Raw genomic sequence first — 24,216 nt, 5'->3', positions numbered from 1 at the left:
TTAAAAAAAAATGTAATGGCCCGGCCCACTAGTGATATTGTTCGCTCTGGGCCGAAGCCCTCACGGTTTTAAAACGCGTCAATAGGGGTTACGAACCATCAACTTATAAACCCAGCATCTCTCCCGTGTTTTGTCGATGTGGGATTTGCCTAGGGTGTTACATGATGTGTTTCCAGAAGATTTATCAGGTTTACCCCCGGAGCGAGAGGTAGAGTTTGGTATAGACTTAGTTCCTGGAACTGAGCCCATATCTATGCCACCTTATCGTATGGCACCCGCAGAACTTAAGGAGTTGAAGGAGCAACTACAGGACCTACTAGATAAGGGGTTTATTCGCCCTAGTGTTTCTCCATGGGGGGCTCCTGTGTTATTTGTACGGAAGAAGGATGGGTCTTTGAGAATGTGCATTGATTATAGGCAATTGAATAAGGTAACTGTGCGTAATAAGTATCCTCTTCCATGCATAGATGACCTGTTTGACCAACTTCAAGGTGCAAAGTATTTTTCCAAGATTGATCTTCGATCTGGGTATCATCAATTGAGGATCAAGAAAGAAGACATACTCAAGACGGCCTTTAGGACTAGGTATGGACACTATGAATTTCTTGTAATGTCTTTTGGTCTTACCAATGCTCCGGCCGCTTTTATGGATCTCATGAATAGAGTTTTCAAGCCTTTCTTAGATCAATTTGTTATAGTGTTCATTGATGACATTCTAGTGTACTCAAAGAGTAAGGAGGAGCATGAGCAGCATTTGACAATTGTCCTTCAGACCTTACGAGAACACAAGCTATATGCCAAGTTCTCAAAATGTGAGTTTTGGTTAGATAGTGTGGCCTTCCTAGGCCATACAGTATCTAAGGATGGGGTGTGCGTTGATAAGAAGAAAGTTGAGGCAGTGCTTCATTGGCCTAGACCCACAACTGTGTCAGAGATTCGTAGTTTCTTAGGTTTAGCAGGGTATTATAGACGGTTTGTTCAAGAATTCTCTCATATTGCAGCACCTTTAACTAAGTTGACACAGAAGAATGTGAAATTTCAGTGGTCTAAGGCTTGTGAAAAAGGTTTTCAGGAGCTTAAGACTTGTTTAACTACAGCACCAGTGTTAGCCCTTCCATCTGGATCAGGGGGTTATGTAGTATATTTTGATGCTTCTAGGATTGGTTTAGGATGTGTTTTGATGCAGCATGGATGGGTTATTGCATATGCTTCTCGTCAGTTGAAAAGGCACGAGCAGAATTATCCAACTCATGATTTGGAAATGGCTGCAGTAATTTTTGCTTTGAAAATCTGGAGGCACTATCTATATGGTGAGACTTGTGAAATCTTCACTGACCACAAAAGTCTCAAATACATATTTGACCAACGTGATCTTAATCTTAGGCAAAGGAGATGGGTAGAATTGCTGAAGGATTATGATTGCACCATACAGTATCATCCTGGAAAAGCTAATGTAGTGGCTGATGCTCTAAGTAGGAAGTCTTCTGGTAGTTTAGCCCATATATCTACCAAGATGAGGCCTCTGATTGGTGAATTACATGGGTTGCTAGATCAGGGAGTAGAGTTTGAAATCATAGCTGGATCATTCTTAGCACATTTTCGAGTTAGGCCTATCTTGATTGATCGAATTAAGGCTGCTCAAAAGAGGGATTCTCAGCTGTGTGAGATTATAGATAGTATTCATCAGGACCAAGCTCAAGGGTTCATGTTGAGTGATGATGGAGTTCTTAGTTATGGCACTAGACTTTGTGTCCCCAATGTTGATGAGTTGAGAAGAGAAATCATGGAGGAGGCACACCATTTTGCTTACGCAGTAACCCAGGTTCAACTAAGATGTACCGTGATTTAAGGGAGCATTATTGGTGGGGTGGCATGAAGAGGGATATTGCAGACTTTGTTGCTAAATGTTTGACTTGTCACAGTTAAGGCGTAACATCGTGAGACCATCTGGGTTACTTCAGCCATTGCCTATTCCCGAGTGGAAGTGGGAGCATATTGCCATGGACTTTGTTGTGGGTTTACCTAGTACACGAGGTGGTTACAATGCAATCTGGGTGATAGTGGACAGATTGACAAAATCTGCTCATTTCCTTCCTGTGAAGACTACATATGACTTTGCTAAACTTGCACAGTTGTATATAAACAAGATTGTTAGTCTTCATGGAGTTCCAGTTTCCATTGTCTCTGATCGTGGTACTCAGTTTACTTCTCGATTTTGGAAGAAATTCCAAGAAGCTTTAGGAACACGAGTAGACTTTAGTACTGCTTTTCACCCTCAGACGGATGGACAGTCAGAAAGGACCATACAGACATTAGAGGACATGCTTCGTGCATGCGTTATGGATTTTGGTGGCTGTTGGGATCATCATTTGCCTTTAGTGGAGTTTGCTTATAATAACAGTTATCAGGCAAGTATAGAGATGGCTCCATATGAGGCATTATATGGTCGAAAGTGTAGGTCACTGGTTTGTTGGGATGAAGTTGGAGAAAGAAGGCTTACTAGACCAGAGTTGATACAATTAACTTCAGAGAAGGTTCGACTAATTCGTGATCGACTTTTGACTGCTCAAAGTCGACAGAGAAGTTATGCTGACCCTAAGCGTAAAGATGTAGAATTTATGATTGGTGATCATGTATTTCTGAGAGTTTCCCCTATGAAAGGAATCATGAGGTTTGGGAAGAAAGGGAAGCTTAGCCCTCATTTTGTTGGTCCATTTGAAATTTTGGAGAGAATTGGAGCAGTTGCTTACCGTTTAGCCCTTCCACCTGGTTTTGCACATGTACATCCAGTTTTCCATATTTCTATGCTTAGGAAGTATGTACCAGATCCATCTCATGTTTTACAACCTCAAACCATGCAATTTAGGGATGATATGTCATATGAGGAACAACCAGTAAAGATTTTAGATCGATAAATTAGGAAACTCCGGTCTAAGGAAGTGGCTTTGATCAAAGTCTTATGGCATAATCACTCACGTAGTGAGGCCACATGGGAGGCAGAATCTGAAATGCAAGCCAAATATCCTCACTTATTTGATTCTTCAGGTTATAATTTTGTCTATTCAAATTCGGGGACCGAATTTTTTTTAAGGGGGGAAGTATGTGAAAACCCATATACATTTATTATTTATTATTATTTTATTTTAATTAGCTAATAATAATTTAATATATTTATAAAAATATATATATATTTTATTGGATGGTCTGCTTATTTATTTATATATATATATATTATTTTTTGAAATTAAATATATATCTGCAATCTGAACAACCCAGTTCAATAATAACTCTTATCCCATTCTACACCTAATAGAACTCTTGAAATATATATATATATATATATATATATATATATATATATATATATATATATATATATATATATATATATATATATATATATACCCTAATCATCTCTTCTGCTAAACTTTGCTCTCAAAACCTGTTTGTCATCTCCTTTTTCTATCAAATACTCTCAACAGAGAATCCTTAAATTTTTACTTCTCTATTCATCACATTCGATTCTGTTTTCAAGGTAAAAATTCTCATTCTTTATTCAATAATGAGTGAATTTAATTTTATTTTCTTTCATTAATTTGTTACAACTACCCTAGAAATTTATTTATTTATTTTTTATCATTAGTATTGAATTGGGTTGATCATAATTGCTATTGGATAATAATTAATTATTATATATATATATGTATATATATAAGTTATTATATTTTATTATTATTTGATATTTTTCTTTAATATTTTGGGTGTGTAGGAGATTTGAATATTCAATCAGTCAGTTGAAATTGTCTCTCTTTCATTGAAATAACTATTGTCTTGGAGGTTCCAGGTGAGTGGTAATTATAGTACATGGCATCGTTTTAGTCCCTTTTAAAATTTCTTAGCATTAAGTTTGTTATTAAATGAAATTTTAAATCAATATTTTAACAATTATTTTATATGTGATTTTCTAGAGTTTTATTTTATTATTGAATTTTATTTCGATTTTGATTAAATAATTAATTTTGTCAACTATCTCTGCATTAGACCCATTAGGATTCCGGGAACAGGCCTTTAATGTATTTATATTGATTAATATTTGACTATAAAATTTACCGATGTGTTACTGAATTGATTTGAGATTGATTTGATTTTTTTGACTCTCTGAAACTATTGAAATACACTATTGGAATTGCACTATCAGTTATTATTTGCTATCTGAAATTTCTTATTGATTTTGATTGATTTGTACAAATTGATTTTCTATTTTGAATTGGTACCTGTGCCCAGTATCTGTTTCTGTTAACTGGCCCCGCCGTGTGGACTATCACAGTATTAGGTTGCATTGTCGAGTCATGCATCATTGCAGTTTATGGTTTGCATTAGTATCATATGTATTGATATCTGTGAAGGAGGAGGAAGGTATCTGATATCTGGTAGCGCGCTCACCATCTGGCCTTTGGTGATGTGGGGTATCATCACCCTGGTGCACTGTACCATAAAATTTTTATTGAATAAATTTCTTATATATATACGTTTTACGAAGTTATTTTATTAATGATTTTGACAGCATGAGCATGATTTTATTGAATAGAAAATTTATTGTGAAATTAATCAAGCGTCTGCTTGTTCCTATTCCGTTGTGTGCTATAATTATCATTCACTGAGCATCTAGCTCAAACCACGTTTTCTCGTCATATCTGCTTTGAATCAAGAGAATTCTGCAACTGATCCAAATATTCAGTCCATTTTCTTGAGAGGGACAACTTTGATTTGTTCTCATAGTATGCCCGAATTCATGTTTTCTCGGGCTAATAATTAGTTTAGTTTATTGAATAGTTTAAGTTTTTATTGAAATCTGTAGAGACTCCGCAGTTTACCTATGGGATATTTATGATGTTTATTCAGCATTTTATTTATTTGGATTTTGTCTATTTTTTTGAGATTAGTAAGTGACAATATATTCATTCAAGATACTCTGATAAAGCTTGCATGATTTAAGAATATTTAAATTATGCGCCGGTCACGGTTCAGAATTTTGGGTCGTGACATTTTCAAGCAGATGGATCTCATATGGTATGTTCTTCTGACGTATACTTTCATTTCTATTTGCAAAAATTAGGCAAAACTATGTCTCGTTCTGCTTGGCTGATAAGGGTAGTTTTGTATAATTGTGTCTTGTTGATAATTGATACTAGTGTATCGGTTGATCACATCAGGGATGCAATCAGACAATGGATCACTAGTCTATTATTTACTTGGCTATAATCCATATGCTTCTGGGGCAGTGGTTGGGGTAGATGGGCAAAGTGTTGGTCAACAAGCATATTTTTCTTCACCTGGATACCTTCCACATCCTGTTTTCTATGGATCAGAAGCCATGGCTTGCTATTCATGGGATTCAGCATATTTTAGTGATGTCTCAAATGGCAATACTGGTTCTCAAAATGGAAAATATGGATCAGCTTCTACTTTTGCCAAGTCCAGTGGTTTTAACTCTATGAAGTCTAATGACAATACTGCTGGCAAATCCTCTAAGTCTACAAATACACAAGCAATCAGACCTTTAAACAAGGTATGAAATATTCTTACTTTTTATGTCTATATCTTTAAACTTTCCCAAAAAGAATTGATTTTGAAGTTTGTTGTGCTTGTTGGTCATCACTAGTCTTCAGTTTTGAGTGTTGTTGCTGATTTAACTTTTTTTGTTACAGGTGTCTGCATTGGGTTCTGATTTCTCAGCAGGTCTCTCGAAAGGATACCATCTTGTAGCAAAATTTGCCTCCTTTTTCTATCCAAAAACATGGTCTATTCCCGCATAATTGTCCTATGAACTATAGACAGAACGGAAGGATATGGAATGGAAATGATAGAAATAAATCTGGAGACAGATTCTATAAAAACAGTGATTTTGAAACCTCAAATGAACTAACTTCTGGTCCTAGGGGCTCTAACAAATTTCCTTCTCTGGAGACTGCTGTCAAGGAAGACTTGGGAATCACTGTACAAAGAGATCAGTATAACAAACCAGATTTTGAAACTAAGTACGCAGATGCTAAGTTCTATGTTATCAAATCTTACAATGAAGATGACATTCATAAGAGCATTAAATATGATGTATGGGCAAGCACTCCAAATGGCAATAAGAAGTTAGATGCAGCATTCTGTGAAGCAGAACAGAGATCTTGAAAATAATGGTAGGCGGCCTGTAACTTATAGCAGAGACACTCAAGAGGTATCTCCTTTGCTTTAGAACTCAATTGTCTTCTGATGTTTCTGTTGTGAAAGCCAGTCTGCTCTACATTTACATCTTCTAATTTGTTATATTATATTTTAAGAAATATGGCTGAACTAAATACATATTGATTGTCGAAAATTGTGTTTACTTCATGGTAGTACTGCTTTACAATGAATATTTGTTATACCTGACCTTGTCATGTTGGGAATGGAGCAGAAATATTTTTAAGTTCATGTTAACCTCAAAAAAAAAAAAAAAAAAAAACTACTCTCTATTTTTGAAGTTCGTGGTTTTGAGAAAAGACCTGTTCTCTTACACAACAGCTTCTATTTGTGGAAGTCTTCTGCAATATGCTGTGCATATGGTTCCCCTGCATTAAAAACTCAACTTAGCAGAGTATGTTGCCATTTTTCTGTTATTTTCAGTGGTTGTACTATACAATTTAGGCTTGATATTTCAATATATCTGGCAAAAGATGCTGCTAGAATAGAAACTTGTGCATGGTGGCCTCTGTTCTTGTTGAATATATTAAAGGTTGGATTGACACGATTTGTTATAATAATTTGCAGATTGGACTTTAGCAAGGTTTGGAAATGCTGAATATATTTAAGAGTTATTCAGCTAAGACCTCATGGTTAGATGACTTCAATTTCTATGAAAATCGAGAGAAATCTCTACACACTAAAAAGAACAATAAGCCTGCAACTTTGCAAATGGAGATACACGAAAATGGTGAGTTTCTGCAAGTTCACTCTCGAAAACTAGCCTTATAGTTTTGTCAACAATTCAGGTTTGACCATTGCATCTTCTGAGAAGATGCATTTATTCCCTAAAATTTGCTATTGTTAAAATCATGATCTTATTGTTATCAGTTTTGGACTAGTAGCTGAATTCTATGAATTTTGCTGTGCAATGTTAGGGATCTTGCCTAGATACAACAACAACTAAACCTTAAGTCTTGCCTAGATACTTAACTAAAATTGTATTAGTGCTCCATTTTAAATTGGCCGACTGCTATGGAAGTTAGCTGAATTCTGCTTAATGTTTGTTCATTTTTAGTTGCTAATTTTGCAACTCTATTTTTATCGTGCAGAAGCATATAAAAGCAGGAGATAGGAAATGTGATGATGATTTGACGATCAAGAAAACTACTAATCCCATGACTCTTATCAATCTAATGAAGAATCTCTCTCTCCACGGCTACAATCCAAAGAGTAATTATGTAAAGAAGCCAATAGAAAATTCAATTCCTGTTGTTCCTGTACCATAGGCATTTTAGAGGTTTTTTAGTTATTTACAATGTTTATTCTACTCTAATGTGATGTTGTTGTTCCTCGTCCTTATTTTATCATTTCTTTAGCTTTCCATTATAAGCCTGTTATAATTATAAAGGCTATTTGTTCTTCAGGTTAGAGAGTTGTAGTTTATTTGCAATGTGTATCTTAGTTGATTTGGAAGTGAAGTGGGGTTCAGTTTCAGTCAATCGTTAGATTTGGAAGCTAATGTTGTAATGTGGATGACAGAATAGATTACATGTTCACATAACAACATATTATATTGTAATATTGTTCACATTACATATAACGAAGATACTATTTATCATTTCACCTGTTGTTTTTCCTCTGATTTGAGCTTAATTATTCTCCTGTATAGTCTTCCCTCTGTCAAATGACAATAGAGCGGCAGGTGATAGAGCGGCAAAAGATTGCAGGTATTTGTAAGAGTAAAGCAATTAAGAATGCTAAAAAGTAACGGCAAACTAGAAATGAGTTATACCCGCTGTGAAAGTGAGTGGGGTTTGGTTAAGAGGAAGCAGGAAGAGATAGAGAGAGATTTAGATCGAGTGAAGAAGAAGAAGCCTCCTCTTCCTTTTCTTCTTCCTCATTATTTATTCTTCTTCTCTTCAAGTTGTCTTCCAATATTTGAAGAAGTGATCGGTGATCCTCGTCATCCTGATGCTCTTCATTTCTGCTTCTCCTTTTATTTCTACTATATATAGAGTCTTCACCAACTCCATATTTTATTAGGGTCATTTCTTTTATTTTATTTTAAATATTTGCCATTTCTTTTAGGTTTTAAAAAAAAAATTAAAATTTTAAACTTCTTAATTTTAATATAATTAAAGAATTTAATTCAAATTTTGAGACAAAATATCATAAGATATATGTAGCCTTAACAAAATTATAATTCTGACACAAAAATACTTGCATATGCCTTCCACTAAGGAATATGATGAAGATTATTAATTAATTTTGATTTCACACATTACAGAGGAAATATATAGTGATGCTCATTATATAATCATTTAAATATAAAATATATTAATTATTTAAATATAAAATTTAATAGAAGCACTATTTTTTTAATAAAATAAAACATTAAAAATTTAGTTATTTTAAATTGAAATGAATAGACTAATTTATAAATTTTAGCACATTTTTTAAGGATTTTTTTTCTTCAATTAATATTAGCTTTACTTCTTTCTCTTGTAAGTTCATATGTCTCCTCCACAATTTATTCATAGAATTCCTTTAGAACAAATCATGTGTAAGAAAAAGAATCGAATTAAATTTTCACATCATTATATAATTTAAACTATTTCACCTAGAACTAAATTGACTATTACTTCATGACTGCACATTTGTAAACCATTAATTTAGTTAAATATTTACTTAAATTGAATTATATTAATTATATTAGCAGTCTAATTACTTTTGTCCAAAGAGGGTGCATGTCTACTTGTAGAAAATTATTTTCTATTTTTTTATTTTCTTTTCTAAGAAAATTTGGATTTTTATCTTCCGTTTATTTAATTTTAGTTATGAAAGTTAGAGTATAAATTTAGTTAACAGTTAAAAATAATTTAAAGTTATTTTTTAAATCTTAATTAAATTTTTAAAAATTAAAAAATTATTTTTAGTTCTCTATTTAAAAAATTAGCAATAAATAATTAGTAGAGTATGTTGCCATTTTTCTGTTATTTAATATACAACTTAGATTTTATATTTTTATCCAATATATCTGGCAAAAGATATATAATGGTGATGTCTTCTAACCTTGCTCACAAGAAGCAATAATTTATTAACGTATGATGTCTTTCTCTCAGGAAGTCCAAAACCAGCAGATGGTGCTACCCGTCATCAACAGGTAGCACCACATACACCCAACCTGTACTAAACAATTACTATACAAACACTGCTAAATACAACATAGAACACAACCACGGTGTCAACCTAAATAGTCTCAACAAAACAGACCTTTCAAGGTTCAAACAACCCAACAAGCCATTATCTGGTGCAGTCAAAAAATGCACTCGATCCCAGTGTTAGATTGAGTTCTTTCTCCAGAATGAGAGCACCAAAATTTTCAATGCTTATTACTGAACTTTGATTCAAGATTGAATTTGCATCCCCTGTAATAGGAAATTGAAACCAACTGTAGGAAGGTCTCGTGTTTAGAAAACAGAAAAATGAGAAAATGGCCAACTACTGATTTGGGAAATTCATACAGCCTAATTGCTTCTATGAAAATTATTCCTAATTTGAGAATGAACATTGTCCTGCTTGTCAGGGCACAAGGCATCAATTGGCAATTGATTGCCATTACATACTTAGGAACCGATTCTGAATCGATAGCTAAATTATAGAGTCTTTTTTTAATTGGCTCTATAATTTGCAACTGATTCGCAATTGGTTGTTATTAGCAACTGATTTCTGAAACTAACTAAAATCAATTTAGCAACTAATTTTTGCAACCGATTGTTAATAGATTGCTAAATTTAGAGGCAAAAATATCATCAATTTTTTCGAAAATCCATTTTTTTTTCCCAATGGATTTACGAATCAATTGCTAAATTCAGAGGGAGAGATGCCACCAATTTTTAAAAAATTAGTAACTAATTCTAAAATCATTTGCCAATTTGTTTATATAAATTAATTAATACCGGTCTCATTGTAATCGACTAAATTGGTTGCTAAAGTAATTAGCAATCACTTTTAATGGATTTGCAACCAATTCAATTGGTTGCTAATCATTTTTTCTTTTTAGTGAGCATTTTTCAACGATGTATGTAGATACATTAAAATTATAAAAATTTATTGAAATTTGTCCAAAATTTATATTTCAAATTTTAAATTTTATTTTAATAATTGCTTTAAAATTATTTTAATGTCGTTCAACATATTTAAATTATTTTTATATATTTTAAAACTATTTTGAACCTTTGACATTTTTTTAAAAATTTTTGAGATTTAATTTATGTCTAAAAGCATAGCAAAAAAGCAAGAACTACATAAAATGAGATGAAAATTACACACCAAACGACGTGCTTATTTACCCTGGTTGTATTAAACAAGTAAGTGGAAGAATTTAGAAAAATAATGCTAATGTTATTTTGATTCAGGACAATACCATCGCGGGACTGGAGGGTATTTGTTTCTCTAGTTTTTCAGAGAGAGGATTTCTTTGTGTGTGTTGCTCCTTCTCGACTCCAAGTCCTTGCTTGTCTCAGTCGTTCCAGGCTTTCCCGTGCCCTTCCTAGGCAAGGGAAGGCTCTTCTCCGACCCAGGGTGTGGGACACACTCCCTCCCTACTTCTGGATTGGGCTGCAAATATCTTCTCTTTTCGTTTTGTTGTAGATTACATGTTGTTTTGTTATTGGCTTTTTACACTAAACCTGCGTTGGTGTGTTTTCCATCGGCTTAAGCCCGCAATCGGCTTAGTCTAGTATTTCGATTAGCCCCACGGGAGGCTGCCTTCTATTGCTGAACGTCAAGGGTCCCATAGCCAACACGATCTGATGATCTAACCCCCAAGGCAAAGTTGCCATTTGAGTTTTGCTTATCAACTCTTTCCGCTAATCACCGAGTAAAGATCTGATTTCATTGTCTTAAGGCCCTTGTGCTATCTCTAGAAGATTAATATTAATGGATGGTAACTTGAATTACGTCTATTACTTGATCAAAACGCCCTTTTATCGCTTCTTCCAGCTTCCCAAGTTAACCCCCTTTTTTTTACTTCGCCATGTGGGCCTGCAAGCCGATAGACAAGTGTCTATTCTAGAAAAAAAAAAAAAAACAGAATCTAACCAAGCTTGGAATGTTCGCAATTGTAACTTTGGTTTCAGCGCATGAAGGCTTCTACCATATTTTTAAATTAATCCTTGTGGGAGATTGTTAGGATTTTGTGCTTGACACCCTCAGAAACCCAATGTCCCTGAACATAATTTCCTAGGCTTCCACCTTAAATGCTGCTGTTCATTTAGAAATGAAAAGAAATAGATGTGTGGAAATAAAAAGGATCAACTATTTACAGTTTTACAAGTGATTGTTTCCTGCAATAACACACTAAAAAATCTTAGCTCAATATTAAATCATTACAGTTACCAAGTGTATTCACAACAAGAAATACCAGTGTATCTTCCCACATACCTAAAAGGTCACAACAAATGCTGACTAGGGATTGTAAATCGAGACCATACCAAAGCAAATTACCATTCTCAGCTGAGAAAGAGCCACCAACTACCAGACATTCCATTTGTATGCAAGCATTTATGTCAAACATGCCTTATATTTGATCTAGGCGAAGCATAAGATTGATTCAGATCCTTTGTAGGGGCAATCTGAAGTAATCAAAACGTACCTACTTCATCAAAATTTCAATAGCAGCATCAATACAACTTCTACGACGGGAACCTTCACGCTGAACCAGTGCGCGAGGTCCTCTCCAGACATATTTATGGTTGTCAGGGAAGAGAGTTCTGCACACATTTAGAAGCAAAGGATTTTCAGAATGGAACTTCTCAAATATTATAGCCTTCTGCTCTCCTTCTTGTGATTCCTGTAACCGTGTAAAATAATGGAGTCAGTGTACCAGATAAAAAACCTAACATCATAGAAATGTATTGTGAGCATTTTTTGCACGAGAAATAATGTTATGCCTGCTGTAAAATTGGGGGAAAAGAATATCAAATTATCAATTTTAAATATTTTTAATTTTATCAATTTTGCCCTTAACATTTAGGATTGATTTCAATTTTAGCAATCTTGTTAATAGGTCTCCAAAGGTGTGTGTACATCTTCCAATGTGGCATGGTGACATGGATGAATTAATATTATTTTATTGAGAAAATGTCTAATGACAAAAAATCCACCCACCCACCCACATGCTAGGCTTCCTATGTCTTCAATATGCTAAGCAAACTTGGTTTACAAGCCCACACATAAACATCACATTAAATTTATTAAGGGAATTACCTTATTCTTATTTTGCTGAACTTTTTGAGTTTCTTCCTCATGTTGCCCTATTGCATGTCCCTTCTCGATATGCATTTGGTCCACTGCACCTGCATTCCCTGCTAGTCCAGGCTGAGATTGTTGACTAGGCTTCTCTCCTGATCTATCAGCAAACTCTGATTGCTCTGACATTTCAACCTTCCCTTTCTTTTGAATCTCTATCTCATTCTCCTCCTCTTCCTCTTCATCACCGTCTTCCTCTGCCTCCTCATGCTTCTCCTTAACAGGGCTCTACAGATGCTCACTATCCCCTATTTTCACCCGTCCCTTTTCTTCCACCTCAGCATCTGCATCTGGATCTATTGATTCGCTCATATTTGATGATGAATCTTCATCTCCTGGACTTTCTATAAGTGAACATCCCTTCAAAAGTGTGTGTGTGTGTGAGAGAGAGAGAGAGAGAGAACAAACAAGTATTATTATTATTATTATTTTCACTTCACAACGTGAAATTTTAATATTATTCTTTTTGTAAGCAATAAGCAAAGAGAAGAATACTGCAAAGGGAACCAAGGTGGCGCCAACCTTATTACGTTTGGAAAATTATTTACAAGACAAAATCAAAGAAACCCATGACAGCTGCTTCTTGCTCAAAGGCAAAAATCCCAGAAACAGTTATTGGGATGAGACTTATCGTCTTCTTTCTCCACTAATGTGCTGACCTCACAAACCAATTCTATTATAGAAAAGGGGACTACAATCAATGAGATTGAACCTCAAAACTCAAGCACACTTTTTAAACATGCATGCACAATCTAGCCAGTCAATATTTACATTTCATAATTTAAAGGAAAATTCGATGCCATTAAGTGGGACTCTCCAGATAACCACCCAACTAATTGATTTGGCATGCATTTGTACAAATGCATATAGATTCCCTCATTTCCTTCTAATTCAATATTCATATAAAACAGAAATTCTACTGCAGAATTTTAGCACAATAGCAAATGGGCAATAATTGTCTTTCTGCTGAACCACAAGACAATAATTATCTTGGGGACAAATTAACAGAGGAATCAGTATGTAACCATTTATTACACTCAATCAACATATAAAAGTAAGTAAAGCGTGAATAATAACACTTATAATACAATAAGCGTTGAAATTTGACGGAAAGACTAGAATACTCTAGTTAGTCTAAGAACCTATTTGGCATTACTGTTGAAATTATTGTTGAGAAAATTATTTTTTTAAATATATTATTCGAAAGTGTTAAAAAATAATTAAAAATTAAATTTAATTAATTTTAGCTATAAAAATACTAAAATAACAAAACAATTTTTTCTAAATTACTTTTTCAATAATATTTAAAATTATAATTTTATTCAAATAAATAATTTCAGACTCTAAAATCTAACGCTAAACGAACATTAAAAAAAGAGAAAGGCAATATAATGATAATAATAATAATAATAATGAGGGAGATATTTAAATAAGAATTAATTAAAAATAATAATAATAAAAAATTAAGAAAGATCTAGACTTTTTTAGGCAAAAAGAAAGTGCTGAAAAAAAAAAAAATCCAAAGACATCTTCACAATTCATCATCGATTCTTTATTTCCTCATCTGCCACTCTTCTTAGCCCTCACTCCAAACTCCAGCCCAGCAGCATCAACCCTCACCCCTCAGTTCCTTCCTCCATGGCATCGTCTCATCGCATCTTATCAACTGCTGCGCACCTTAGGTCATCGTCGTGGCATCTCCATCGCATGAAGGAATCGAGTTGTGACTTTACTGACTTAACACAAGAGAGAGAGAGAGAGAGAGAGAGAGAGAGAGAGATGTGGAATCAATGATCGATAATAGGGAAAGAAGTGATCCAATTGTTCTCCAACCCAGTAGAGAAGCAAAGTAAGGCAACTGTGAATTAGTGGAGAAGGAAAATCGAATATTTGGGAACAGAGCTTGAAGGTTCCAAATTCATAAAGCTTCAATGAAATTCAACATGTGGAGGCTGCCATTAAGGTCTGTTGAGCCTCTTATTTTCATCACCATCACTAGATAGTCTATTTGTTGGAGATAAGCGAAGCACAGACACCAGCAGTAACCAGCTTATATTTCTTTCTTGTATTTTTCCCTTTTCATTTGTTGAAGCATAATAGCTCTGAATTAAATTAATAAGTCATTAGAATTGTTACTCATTCTTTCATGCCATTGAAATGTTAAAAAGATGACATGATTTGTGTCTAACTAATCAATCAATTAGTAGAGTATGAAATTTTAGTATGAGAAATTGGGGATTGATGATTTTTTTTTAAAAACAAAATTTGTTACTCTGCTGATAATGCAATATATGTGAAGAGTTAGGCTAGGTGGAGGAATTTATGCATTAAAAGAGATTTTGATGTGGAACAAGATTAATTTTCTAAGCCTGTTTAATCTGCCACTTCATAATAGTAATAAAAAAAATGATTTAACAACTACTTGCATTTGCTTATATATATATATATATATATATATATATATATTTTTTTTTTTTTTTTTTTTTCCTTGTTAGTTATATAACATGAAATGGTGGATTGGTTATGACAAACTTAATATCTACTTGATCAACGAAGTTTGAATATGGATACCATTCATTAGTAAAAAAATATAGACACACCTCTTGCTTCAACTCGTGAGCATGTTTGTTATCAGCGCCTCCAATCTTACCGCTAGCAAGTCCAGCATTCTCCTCACGCTCTCTTCTACGGCGCTTTAGAACACATACGGCGCATAGGCAATCAAGTTATGGCGCTTTCTGCAAATTAGAACTAGCTATGTCATTTAAAGCAAAGAAAGATTATGATACAACATTTTGTGCAATCTAAGACACTGTCTAACATGTGAGAACAAAGCAAAAGCAGGGTGCACTGACACATGGGCCACATGGAGTCTGTTTGATGTTTACATTAGATTTTATCCAAGTTTATTAACACCAGTTAACAACTGGACTACACTGAATAAATTTCACAACTATAAGATTTAATCATCCAAAATATCTCACAGGACCAGCAGAAAATTGAGCATGAAAACAACAAAAGAAAGATGAAAAAATTGTCCTCTGCTACTTGTATGACCATTCATCATTTCCTGCTGGATTCATCTGCTGCCAATGTAGATTTACCAAATAACCTCAATGAGACGTCTAAAAGTTGGATATTTAGAATCCGGGAATTACCATTTAATTTCAAGAATTCCCAAAATATGTCTAGAACAGTGGAGGAAAATTTCATATACTTCGCATTAGCAGAAAAACAATTAACCCGTACAGAGAGATACCCATCACGCCTTTTTGTCTTCTGTTTCGATTGACCGCTTTTACCATGTCCTTGACTTGATGCTCCAATGTACTACTCCCCTTGAGGGCCTTCAGCACCTGGCACAATGAAAATGAATGATGCTTAGGCTACCATGGTAAAATGAAGCCAGACAGCCTTAAACCAGTGGAGCAGAGCATTTACCAATAAACAACAAGAAAAAAAACTTTCCTAAACTATCTAACATAGACAAACCATGAACATATGAATCAGCTGTTTCAGCTGTCCACACAAATCCCACTATGAACAAATTGCTGTACTTACCAATTGATAAAGGATCAGAATGAGTCATGGTTGACTTATGATGTTTTGGGATGAAAGAAGGGTTACTTTGTGGTAGCAATCATGAACTTTTCCTCTGATAGCATATATGATTTGGCCCTGCCACATTAGTTATTTCTCGTCATAGTTTGGCCCCAACAACTTCTGCTTAAGACCCATGTAAGCAAGCCAATGATAATTTTGAAGGAAAACTAATGGAGGATATAATTATGTCACAAATTAAAATTTATATATTTTCATAAAAAAAAGTACTGATATATTGCCTAAAGCACTGAAATTCATTTTTTTATAGCGTTATCAAGTCCTAAAATAATAGCTATTCCTCCATTTTTGAAGCTATGATTTATAACAACAAAAAAAGACCTAGGATAAGTAAGACCTAGTATTTGTGTGGTGGCAATGTTTCCGCGTGCCAACCAATAAAAGACTATTTTAGTGTCAAAATGGTAAAATGATAAAAAAAGGAAAGGCAAGTTTACCAAATGAGCCTTAGCAGACAAATAAAAAAGATTTGATTGAGAAAGAACACTATCATAAAACGCAAACCACTCGAACCTCTTGATTGTTCAGCGAATAAACGAGCTGCAGCTCATGAGGTCCAATGCATAGTCACCTTTACTACCATACTTATAACAGTTGTCCCAAATGAATTGAACATCTTTATAGACATCTTCAATATATTTATCACCTTTTTCAAGATTTCTGCATATTGTTACAAAGTCCGTTGGTGTATCAATTATGTCAAAATAATCCTTGTTTTAAATGATCCCACAAAAAAAAAAAAAAAACCAGTTGGACAATTGAAATTACCTAACAGGAATGCTACAGCTATTGAATTTTGTGCCTTAACAACTATAATAGATATAAGAATGAGTTTAATATGTTATTGACATTATAATTGCACAAACAGAAATAAAATCTCTTGCTCAGGTTGTTTATGTGGAACTTAAGGTGAAAAGCGTATGATGTGAGAATCAACCAGGCTAATAGTCAATTAAATCATTAAAGATTTAAACTTCTTATCAAGAAACTGCTAAAAATTATAACATCTAGTATTCTTCACCTCATGGAATGAATAGATATGCAAGTCTAGGAATAGGAATAAAAGGGCCTTCACTTGACACAGCATGGAAGATTGGAGAAGCTTTGCCCAATTTGCTTTCCGACAATCAAATGAAATTTGCATTGTTAAACCTGAAGGCAGGAAAAATTGAAGAAATTGGGGCTGTTCACATGAAACCCAAAGAGCTGCTACTCTTTTTTTATTTTTATTTTTTACTCAACACGTTCAAAATGGCCTAATGAAGATTTCATGGTGTAGATAAGGTTCCAGTGACCTCTGTGACCACCTTCTCCTCTGCTGATGTTTTGTCGAGTTCGTGTATTAGCTGTAGACTTAGTTTCCCCAAAACTTTTGATTCTTCTTTCTTTCCAATTATTGGCTAATAATGGAGGTTGGGAGAGTTTTATAGTGGCTAAATGATGGAAGGAAACTGCATGCAGGCACCATTGGCATCAAAAACGTCATGTTAAGAGATGGACAGTGCGACACTTTCTCTCCACTTCTTCAATTTTGGGTACTTGGGTGAAAGTGTACAGCAACTAATTTCTCCCTCCCCCTCTTTCTCTAACCCGTAATGCTCCCCCTGTTTCTCCCCCAATTCTCGACTCTTTTTTTTTTTTCCTATTTTGCCCCTTTCTATTACAGCTAGAGGCTTGGAGAAATCTCTAGACTTCTTTCTTTCTTTTATTATTTTTTTTAATTTTTCAAAAATTCAAAACTTAACAATATATTAATTTATTTAATTTACTTTTTTTTTTTTTCAAATTCTGTTGTCACTATAATTAGGGCGTTACTGCTCCTTATTAGTTCTCATTTCTTTCTCTTCTCACCTCCATATAGCCTATTTAATGAAAATCATTTCAATTAAAAAAAAATTAATATAATTATGATTCTCCTAATGTTAGAACCAGGATGTTAGCAATATAGTTTTGTCACCAATTCAGGTTTTGACGTTGCTTCTTCTGAGGAGTTGCATTTTTCGTCTAAAATTTGCTATTGTTAAACTCATGATCTTAATGTTGTATTCACTTTCTCCAATCGGTTTTGGACTAGTCGCTGAATTCTATGAATTTCGTTGTGCCATGTTAGGGATCTTGCCTAGATACAACAACAAAGCCTTTAGCCTTGCCTAGATACTTAACTATAAAATTGAATGACTGCTGTGAATTGTATTTTGCTAATTTTGCAACTCTATTTTTTATTGTGCAGAAGCATACAAAAGCAGGAGATGGGAAATGTGCTGATGATTTGCGGATCAAGAAAACTACTAATCCCATGATTGTTATCAATCTAAAAAAGAATCTCTCTCCACGGCTACAATCCAATGAGTAATTCTGTAAAGAAGCCAATAGAAAATTCAATTCCTGTTGTTCCTACACCATAGGCATTTTAGAGCCTTTTTAGTTATTTACAATGTTTATTCTACTAGAGAGGTTTTCCTCAAACGTGATGTTGTTGTTCCTCTTCCTTATTTTATCATTTCTTTAGCTTTCCATTTTAAGCCTGTTATAACTATAAAGGCTATTTATTCTTCAGGTTAGAGAGTTGTAGTTTATTTGCAATGTTTATGTTTGTTGATTTGGAAGTGAAGAAGTTCAGTTTCAGTCAATCATTAGATTTGGAAGTTGATGTAGTAATGTGGATGACAGAATAGATTATATGTTCACGTAACAACATATTATATTGCAATATTGATTACATTACATATAACGAAAGCAGTATTTATCATTTCACCTGTTTCTTTCCCCCTGGTTTGAGCTCAATTATTCTCCTGTATAGTCATCCCTCTCTTTCTCAAATATGGAGCGGCAGGTTGTTAAGAACCAAATAAGGAGATGATAGAGCTGCAAAAGATTGCAAGTATTTGTAATAAGAGTAAAGCAATTAAGAGTAACGGCAAACTAGAAATGAGTTATACCTGTAGTGAACGTGAGTAGGGTTTGGCTAAGAGGAAGCGGGAAGAGGAGAGATTTAGATGAAGAAGCTTCCTCTTCCTCTTCTTCTTCCTCATTATTTATTCTTCTTCTCTTCAAGTTGTTTTCCAATATTCCCCGTCATCCTGATGCCCTTGATTTCTGCTTCCCCTTTTATTTCTACTATATATAGGATGTACCCCACACTTCATAATATACTCCTCGTCATCGTTAGCGGTGAAGCAAAATGAGGCCTTAACGAAACACTCTTCATCAAAACGTGTCCTCAATCCATTGAATGAAAGCAACAAGTGTGATGAGTTCCAACACCACGGACCTTCATAATAACCATCAGAATTCATAAATAAGATGAATTTATTACGTCCCTGTCTATTTCCAGAGTCATATTTGAAATCCACTCTACATTCAATTCTTCACTTTTATCTGCTTCTTCATTTTCATCTTCATGTTCTAAGAAATGGAAAGAAATTGATGCAGATTCCAGAGAGGGGCAATCACTTGCAATTAAGTATTTTAAGCATGATGGAAGCTCTGGTAAACTTTTAAGACTCTCGCATCTGCTTAAAACAAGCTGTTTCAACTTCGAAAGTTGTTTGATGCTGTCTGGAAGACTTGCTAAATTTGAGCAGTAAGAGAGAAATAATTTTTCAAGACATTTCAACTCGCCTATGCTGCTTGGGATAGTCACGAGTCTTGAACATTGACCGAGATGAAGTCCTTCAAGACGTTTCAAATTGCCAATGCTGCTTGGAAGAGTCACGAGTTTATCACACCGATTCAAGGACAATTTGACAAGTTGAGACAGATGCTTGATTGATGAGGGCAGTCGTTCTATTCCAGTGTAAAACTTTATATTACGCGGAATCTCTGGACAATCTTTGACTTCATGGCAGTCACTTAGATCAAGTTCAGTAAGCTTGCTCAGATTTTGAAGAGAGGGAATTTCAACCAAACTCGAACATCCTTTCAAATATAAAAACTCGAGATTTGGGGCAATACTCGACAAGTCCGGAATCCCGATCAGGTTATAAGAGTAGCTGAGGTCCATTAATTTCAAATTTCCAAGAGGCTGTAATTAAATAGAAAAATATCAATAAATTAGAAGATACAAATTAACTTCTATAAACTGTACCTTATCTCCTCCATTCCACAGTTGTATGAGTTTGCTATGGCGCATATGAAGTTCCACTAGATTATTTGGCCAAAAGTTTAGTGGCAAAGATTCTAGAGGATAATAATCCCAGTGAATATATCTCAGCATTCGTGGGCAAAATTCAAAGTTGTTAGGAAGGTGCACTTGGCTTGGACAAAATTCAATGATATTCCACGGATCACGCGTGACTTTGACGAATCTAAGATTGCACATCTTCATGAAGGCCATAGCACTTAGCTTCAAACTACAGCTCCAAGGCGTATAAAGCAATATGCATTCAACATTTTCGGTTCCCTAATAAAATAACATCACAAAGGATTATTGATTAATACTTAATTCATCACGAGAGCTACAATTCTTACAAAATTCAAAATATGATAATGAAAAAATCTTCATTGATTAATTTAGTCCTTACCATTTCTGTTGTCAATATGTGACTAATATCTTCATAATTCCACAACCTGCTACGTTCTCCAGGCTGTTTGCATTCCTTAATAACAATATCCTTACCCATTTGCTCCAGCAAGTCATGCATATGAATCTCATTGAGTGACGAAACAGTTATGAGAGATTTATTAATTAGGCGAGGTATTCCACTTTTTGGATAGAAACCAATTACTTCTAATGTTCTCTCAACCTCATCTTTATTTTTGCCCTTTGAAGAAACATGCAACATCAAGAAATATTTTCTTTTCAATCTTTCCAAGCTCATCATTACTTGTTTTCAAAACATCTTGAATTTTCTCAAGAGATTCGCCTTTTAATTTTTTCAATTCACTTTTCCATTCTTCTATCCCCATATTTAATAAATGAGATCCCAAAACTTTAAGAGCTAATGGATTGAATCCAGCATAGGTTGTTGCCTTCTCTGATAGCTCCATATATCCTTCCTTGGGAAGATTTTGCTTGAAGGCATGCAAGCTAAAGAGTTCCAAACCTTGAGAATGAATTAAATTCTCAACCTCATATATGCCATCCTTTGAACAAACATATTCAAGTACTTGCCGATATCTACTAGTTACAATGATTCTACTTCCCTCACAATACAAATCACACTCTCCTGCTAAATTTTTTAAATGGTTAAAATCATCTACATCATCAAAAGCAATGAATATTTTAATACTCTGGAGCCTTCTCCTAGTAAAAACATCCAAATCCGATGTGTCTATATGTAAATTTTTGTCTCTTAATAATTGACAAATGATTTTGTCTCGTACTGATTTTTATGATTGCTTTGTCATTGTTTCCCTAACATTTTCCACAAAGCAATGACCATCAAATTTATTCTTGTTTCGGTGAAATACTTCTTGTGCAATAGTTGTTTTACCAGTGCCTCCCATCCCCCAAATCCCCATAACTTGCTTATCATTTATCAACCATTCCACTTTTTCTACACGTGATTCAATTCCAATCAAGTTGCGATCATAAGAATCATCATTTTTAGGCATATAACTAAATTTCTCTAAAACATCATTGATGATTTCCTCAACTAATTTGGACTCAAACCTAGTCACATATGTACAACAAACATTAGTAAGTAATGATAGACTCACACTTCTAAGTAAATAGTAATATATAATTAATATGTTTGATTTTAGGATAAGGTAACAAATATCAATATCCATATTAGTGTTGTCTTTATTTGTTGTCTATATTAAATACATGGATCCTACATATTTATGTTTTGGATACATGGTGAATCGGATTTAGATAAAAATTTTCCACGGATCAGTGCTAAGTATTAAGATTAATGTACTCTATTAAGAGTTTCTATATTTTGATTCTCTTTCCTTAAATTGAAAAACTTAGAAAAACTACAGTAAAGAGTAATTAACTTCATATTCTGTAAATCCCATCCTGATAAGTTGCTTACTTCCATCAAACCGCGCTTCCAGTTGTCGGCCTTTTGTGGACTGTCTTTTTCTTCACGCACAGCAATATCAAATGCCTCCTTAAAACTCCCTGTCAGTTTTTGAACTTCTGTCGAATCTACCTTGTAAAAAACTGGTAGAACTATTTGTCCTGATTCTTCCTTGCATTTAAGTATCTCAACAAGCTCATCCAAACACCATGGAGAATCAGCATAATTTTCAGAGAAAATGACTATTGAGACGCTTGATTCTCGAATTATTTTCAAGAGCTCTGGTGAGATCTCTTCTCCTTTATGAAGCCCTTCATCCGTAAAGGTCTTAATTTGTTTGTCCTTCAAGGATTTAGAGAGATGGGAGATAATACCATAACGCATATCGTCGCCTCTAAAACTAATAAAAACATCCCATTTCTTGCACTGATTGGGAGGAGTGGAAGAAGTAGAAGCCATGATCACTGATAAAAGAAGGATCCTGTGCAATTGAGTTTGAAGAAGGTAGAGAAAGCAAAATAATAGAGATGAATAGTTGGGTAAACTAAATTGTCTGATACAAGAAATTTATGAACAAATGAAGAAGTAAAGGAAGAACCAAAAAAGAAAGAAGATGAAGATGACCAGAAACACCATAATATTTTTCTAGGAAGCAACATATTACCATTGGACGAAAGGAACGACTAGCATTTAGTCAACAAAGTATGTGATAATTATGTAGAATCATTTAGTCAACACCTGATTCGCCTTCCAAGAAGGATCGTGTGGGCATATAACTCTATTTAGTCAACAGGAAGTAGTAATTCATTGGGATTCAATTCGGTGAGCTTAGAAAATTTCATAAAATTATATACTAACCCCCGTATTGTGGGCTTCGTGTAGGTACATTCAATTCACAGAAATTCAACAGTTGCCCAGGTCTATGAATTTTCGGCCAGACAGACAGGCTACCGAAAAAGTCTTAGAATTGGATCGAGATTTTGGCTACCCCACCGTTGTCAGACATCCCGAGCGCATTCCTGAGATCGAAATCGGCATAGGTAAACCTGAACCTTACTTTTTCTTAATTTTCTGTGCTTGAATGGGATTAAAAATCTATAAAATATTCGTGGTAGCTCAGAAAATTATGATTCTTTTTGCATTAGCTTAGTAATATTGCTAAGGACCGCGGGGCAAAGTTTTAGAATTTTTAGAGCTTATTTGGGTAGTTTTTGCAAAAAGAATCAATTATAAAGGCTAAACTGTAATTTTATATATTGTGATTGATGACTGTTTGGATGGGTCCAGGAGGGGCTGTGTGATGTGATTGAGTTGTGGGTGTATGGTTTGTGGATATAGAAGTGCGTTTTAAGCCCTTTTGCAGGTTGGGTAGGTCCTAGGTATAGGGGAGACTCTGCCGGATTTTCGGCACGACTTATGATATCTTTGGTCTTTTCTTAGCTTGTATTGAGTCAAATATACTAAATAATTGTAATAAAAATTGTCAGGTGAGCCGGGACAGCCTTCCTCCTCCGCTCAGCCGCCACAATAACTGCGGTTAAGTCTGTGAGTAAAATATTAATTTTAATTGTAATTTTGATATTATTATATATTTAAGCATGCCCATGCATCACTTATAAATATGTATCTATGTAGTTAAATACTAGGCACGTTTTATGTTGCATTCATAATTGTTAAAGTGCCATGGATGTTGTTGTGGTAATTTGAAGCAGTGTGCGTGAGTTGGCGTGCGTGTGGTGTGGTGTTGGCTATGGACAGGACGGGTAGACACGGCTTGAGATCTTCGCTGGGACCCGGTCCTTCGGGGTAGACACGGCTTGAGTTCTTCGCTGGGACCCCGATTTGGTTTATTAAGCGAAAGTCCGGCTTGAGTTCTTCGCTGGCACAGGTTGGATTAAGAGGGCTGTATAGGGGATCAGCTCCCATATATGTATTGTTTGACATTATCGGGTGTGTGAGTGCTCCAAATTGCCTTTTTGATGTGATTTGTATGAAAATTATGACGATGTTGCATTTCACTTCACAGGGTGCATTAGCTTTAGATAGCTATAGAGATTATGGTTAAAATTGATATTTTACTCTCTGAGTTGAACGCTCA

General features: G+C 34.5%; 2 protein-coding genes and 1 pseudogene across 2 annotated transcripts; all 3 read right to left on the bottom strand.

The window, feature by feature from the left end:
* Positions 1–11,490: 11,490 nt before the first annotated feature.
* LOC110646270 (uncharacterized) lies at positions 11,491–16,117 on the bottom strand (annotated as a pseudogene).
* A 4,784-nt stretch (positions 16,118–20,901) lies between these two features.
* Positions 20,902–21,705, bottom strand: LOC131172777 (disease resistance protein RPV1-like). Its single transcript, XM_058134302.1, has 2 exons — positions 21,585–21,705; positions 20,902–21,347 (listed from the first exon to the last, which is right to left on the bottom strand). Exons 1-2 carry the CDS (start codon positions 21,703–21,705, stop codon positions 20,902–20,904), a joined length of 567 nt encoding a protein of 188 aa, XP_057990285.1.
* Positions 20,916–22,632, bottom strand: LOC131173389 (disease resistance protein RLM3-like). Its single transcript, XM_058135706.1, has one exon. It carries the CDS (start codon positions 22,575–22,577, stop codon positions 22,005–22,007), a length of 573 nt encoding a protein of 190 aa, XP_057991689.1. The 5' UTR covers positions 22,578–22,632; the 3' UTR covers positions 20,916–22,004.
* Between the last annotated feature and the right edge of the window lie 1,584 nt (positions 22,633–24,216).

Source organism: Hevea brasiliensis, chromosome 14 (assembly GCF_030052815.1).
Source record: "Hevea brasiliensis isolate MT/VB/25A 57/8 chromosome 14, ASM3005281v1, whole genome shotgun sequence".
NCBI classification, from domain to species: Eukaryota; Viridiplantae; Streptophyta; class Magnoliopsida; order Malpighiales; family Euphorbiaceae; genus Hevea; species Hevea brasiliensis.
This window is presented reverse-complemented; position numbering and strand designations above follow the sequence as displayed.

What these genes read in the sequence shown, in the direction of transcription:
- LOC131172777 (XM_058134302.1), bottom strand. Translation starts at nt 21,705, where the DNA reads ATGCCTAAAAATGATGATTCTTATGATCGCAACTTGATTGGAATTGAA. An exon ending in TTGGGGGATGGGAGGCACTG is followed by an intron (nt 21,348 to 21,584) that starts GTAAAACAACTA and finishes TTGATGATGTAG; the next exon opens with ATGATTTTAACCATTTAAAA.
- LOC131173389 (XM_058135706.1), bottom strand. Translation starts at nt 22,577, where the DNA reads ATGGCTTCTACTTCTTCCACTCCTCCCAATCAGTGCAAGAAATGGGAT.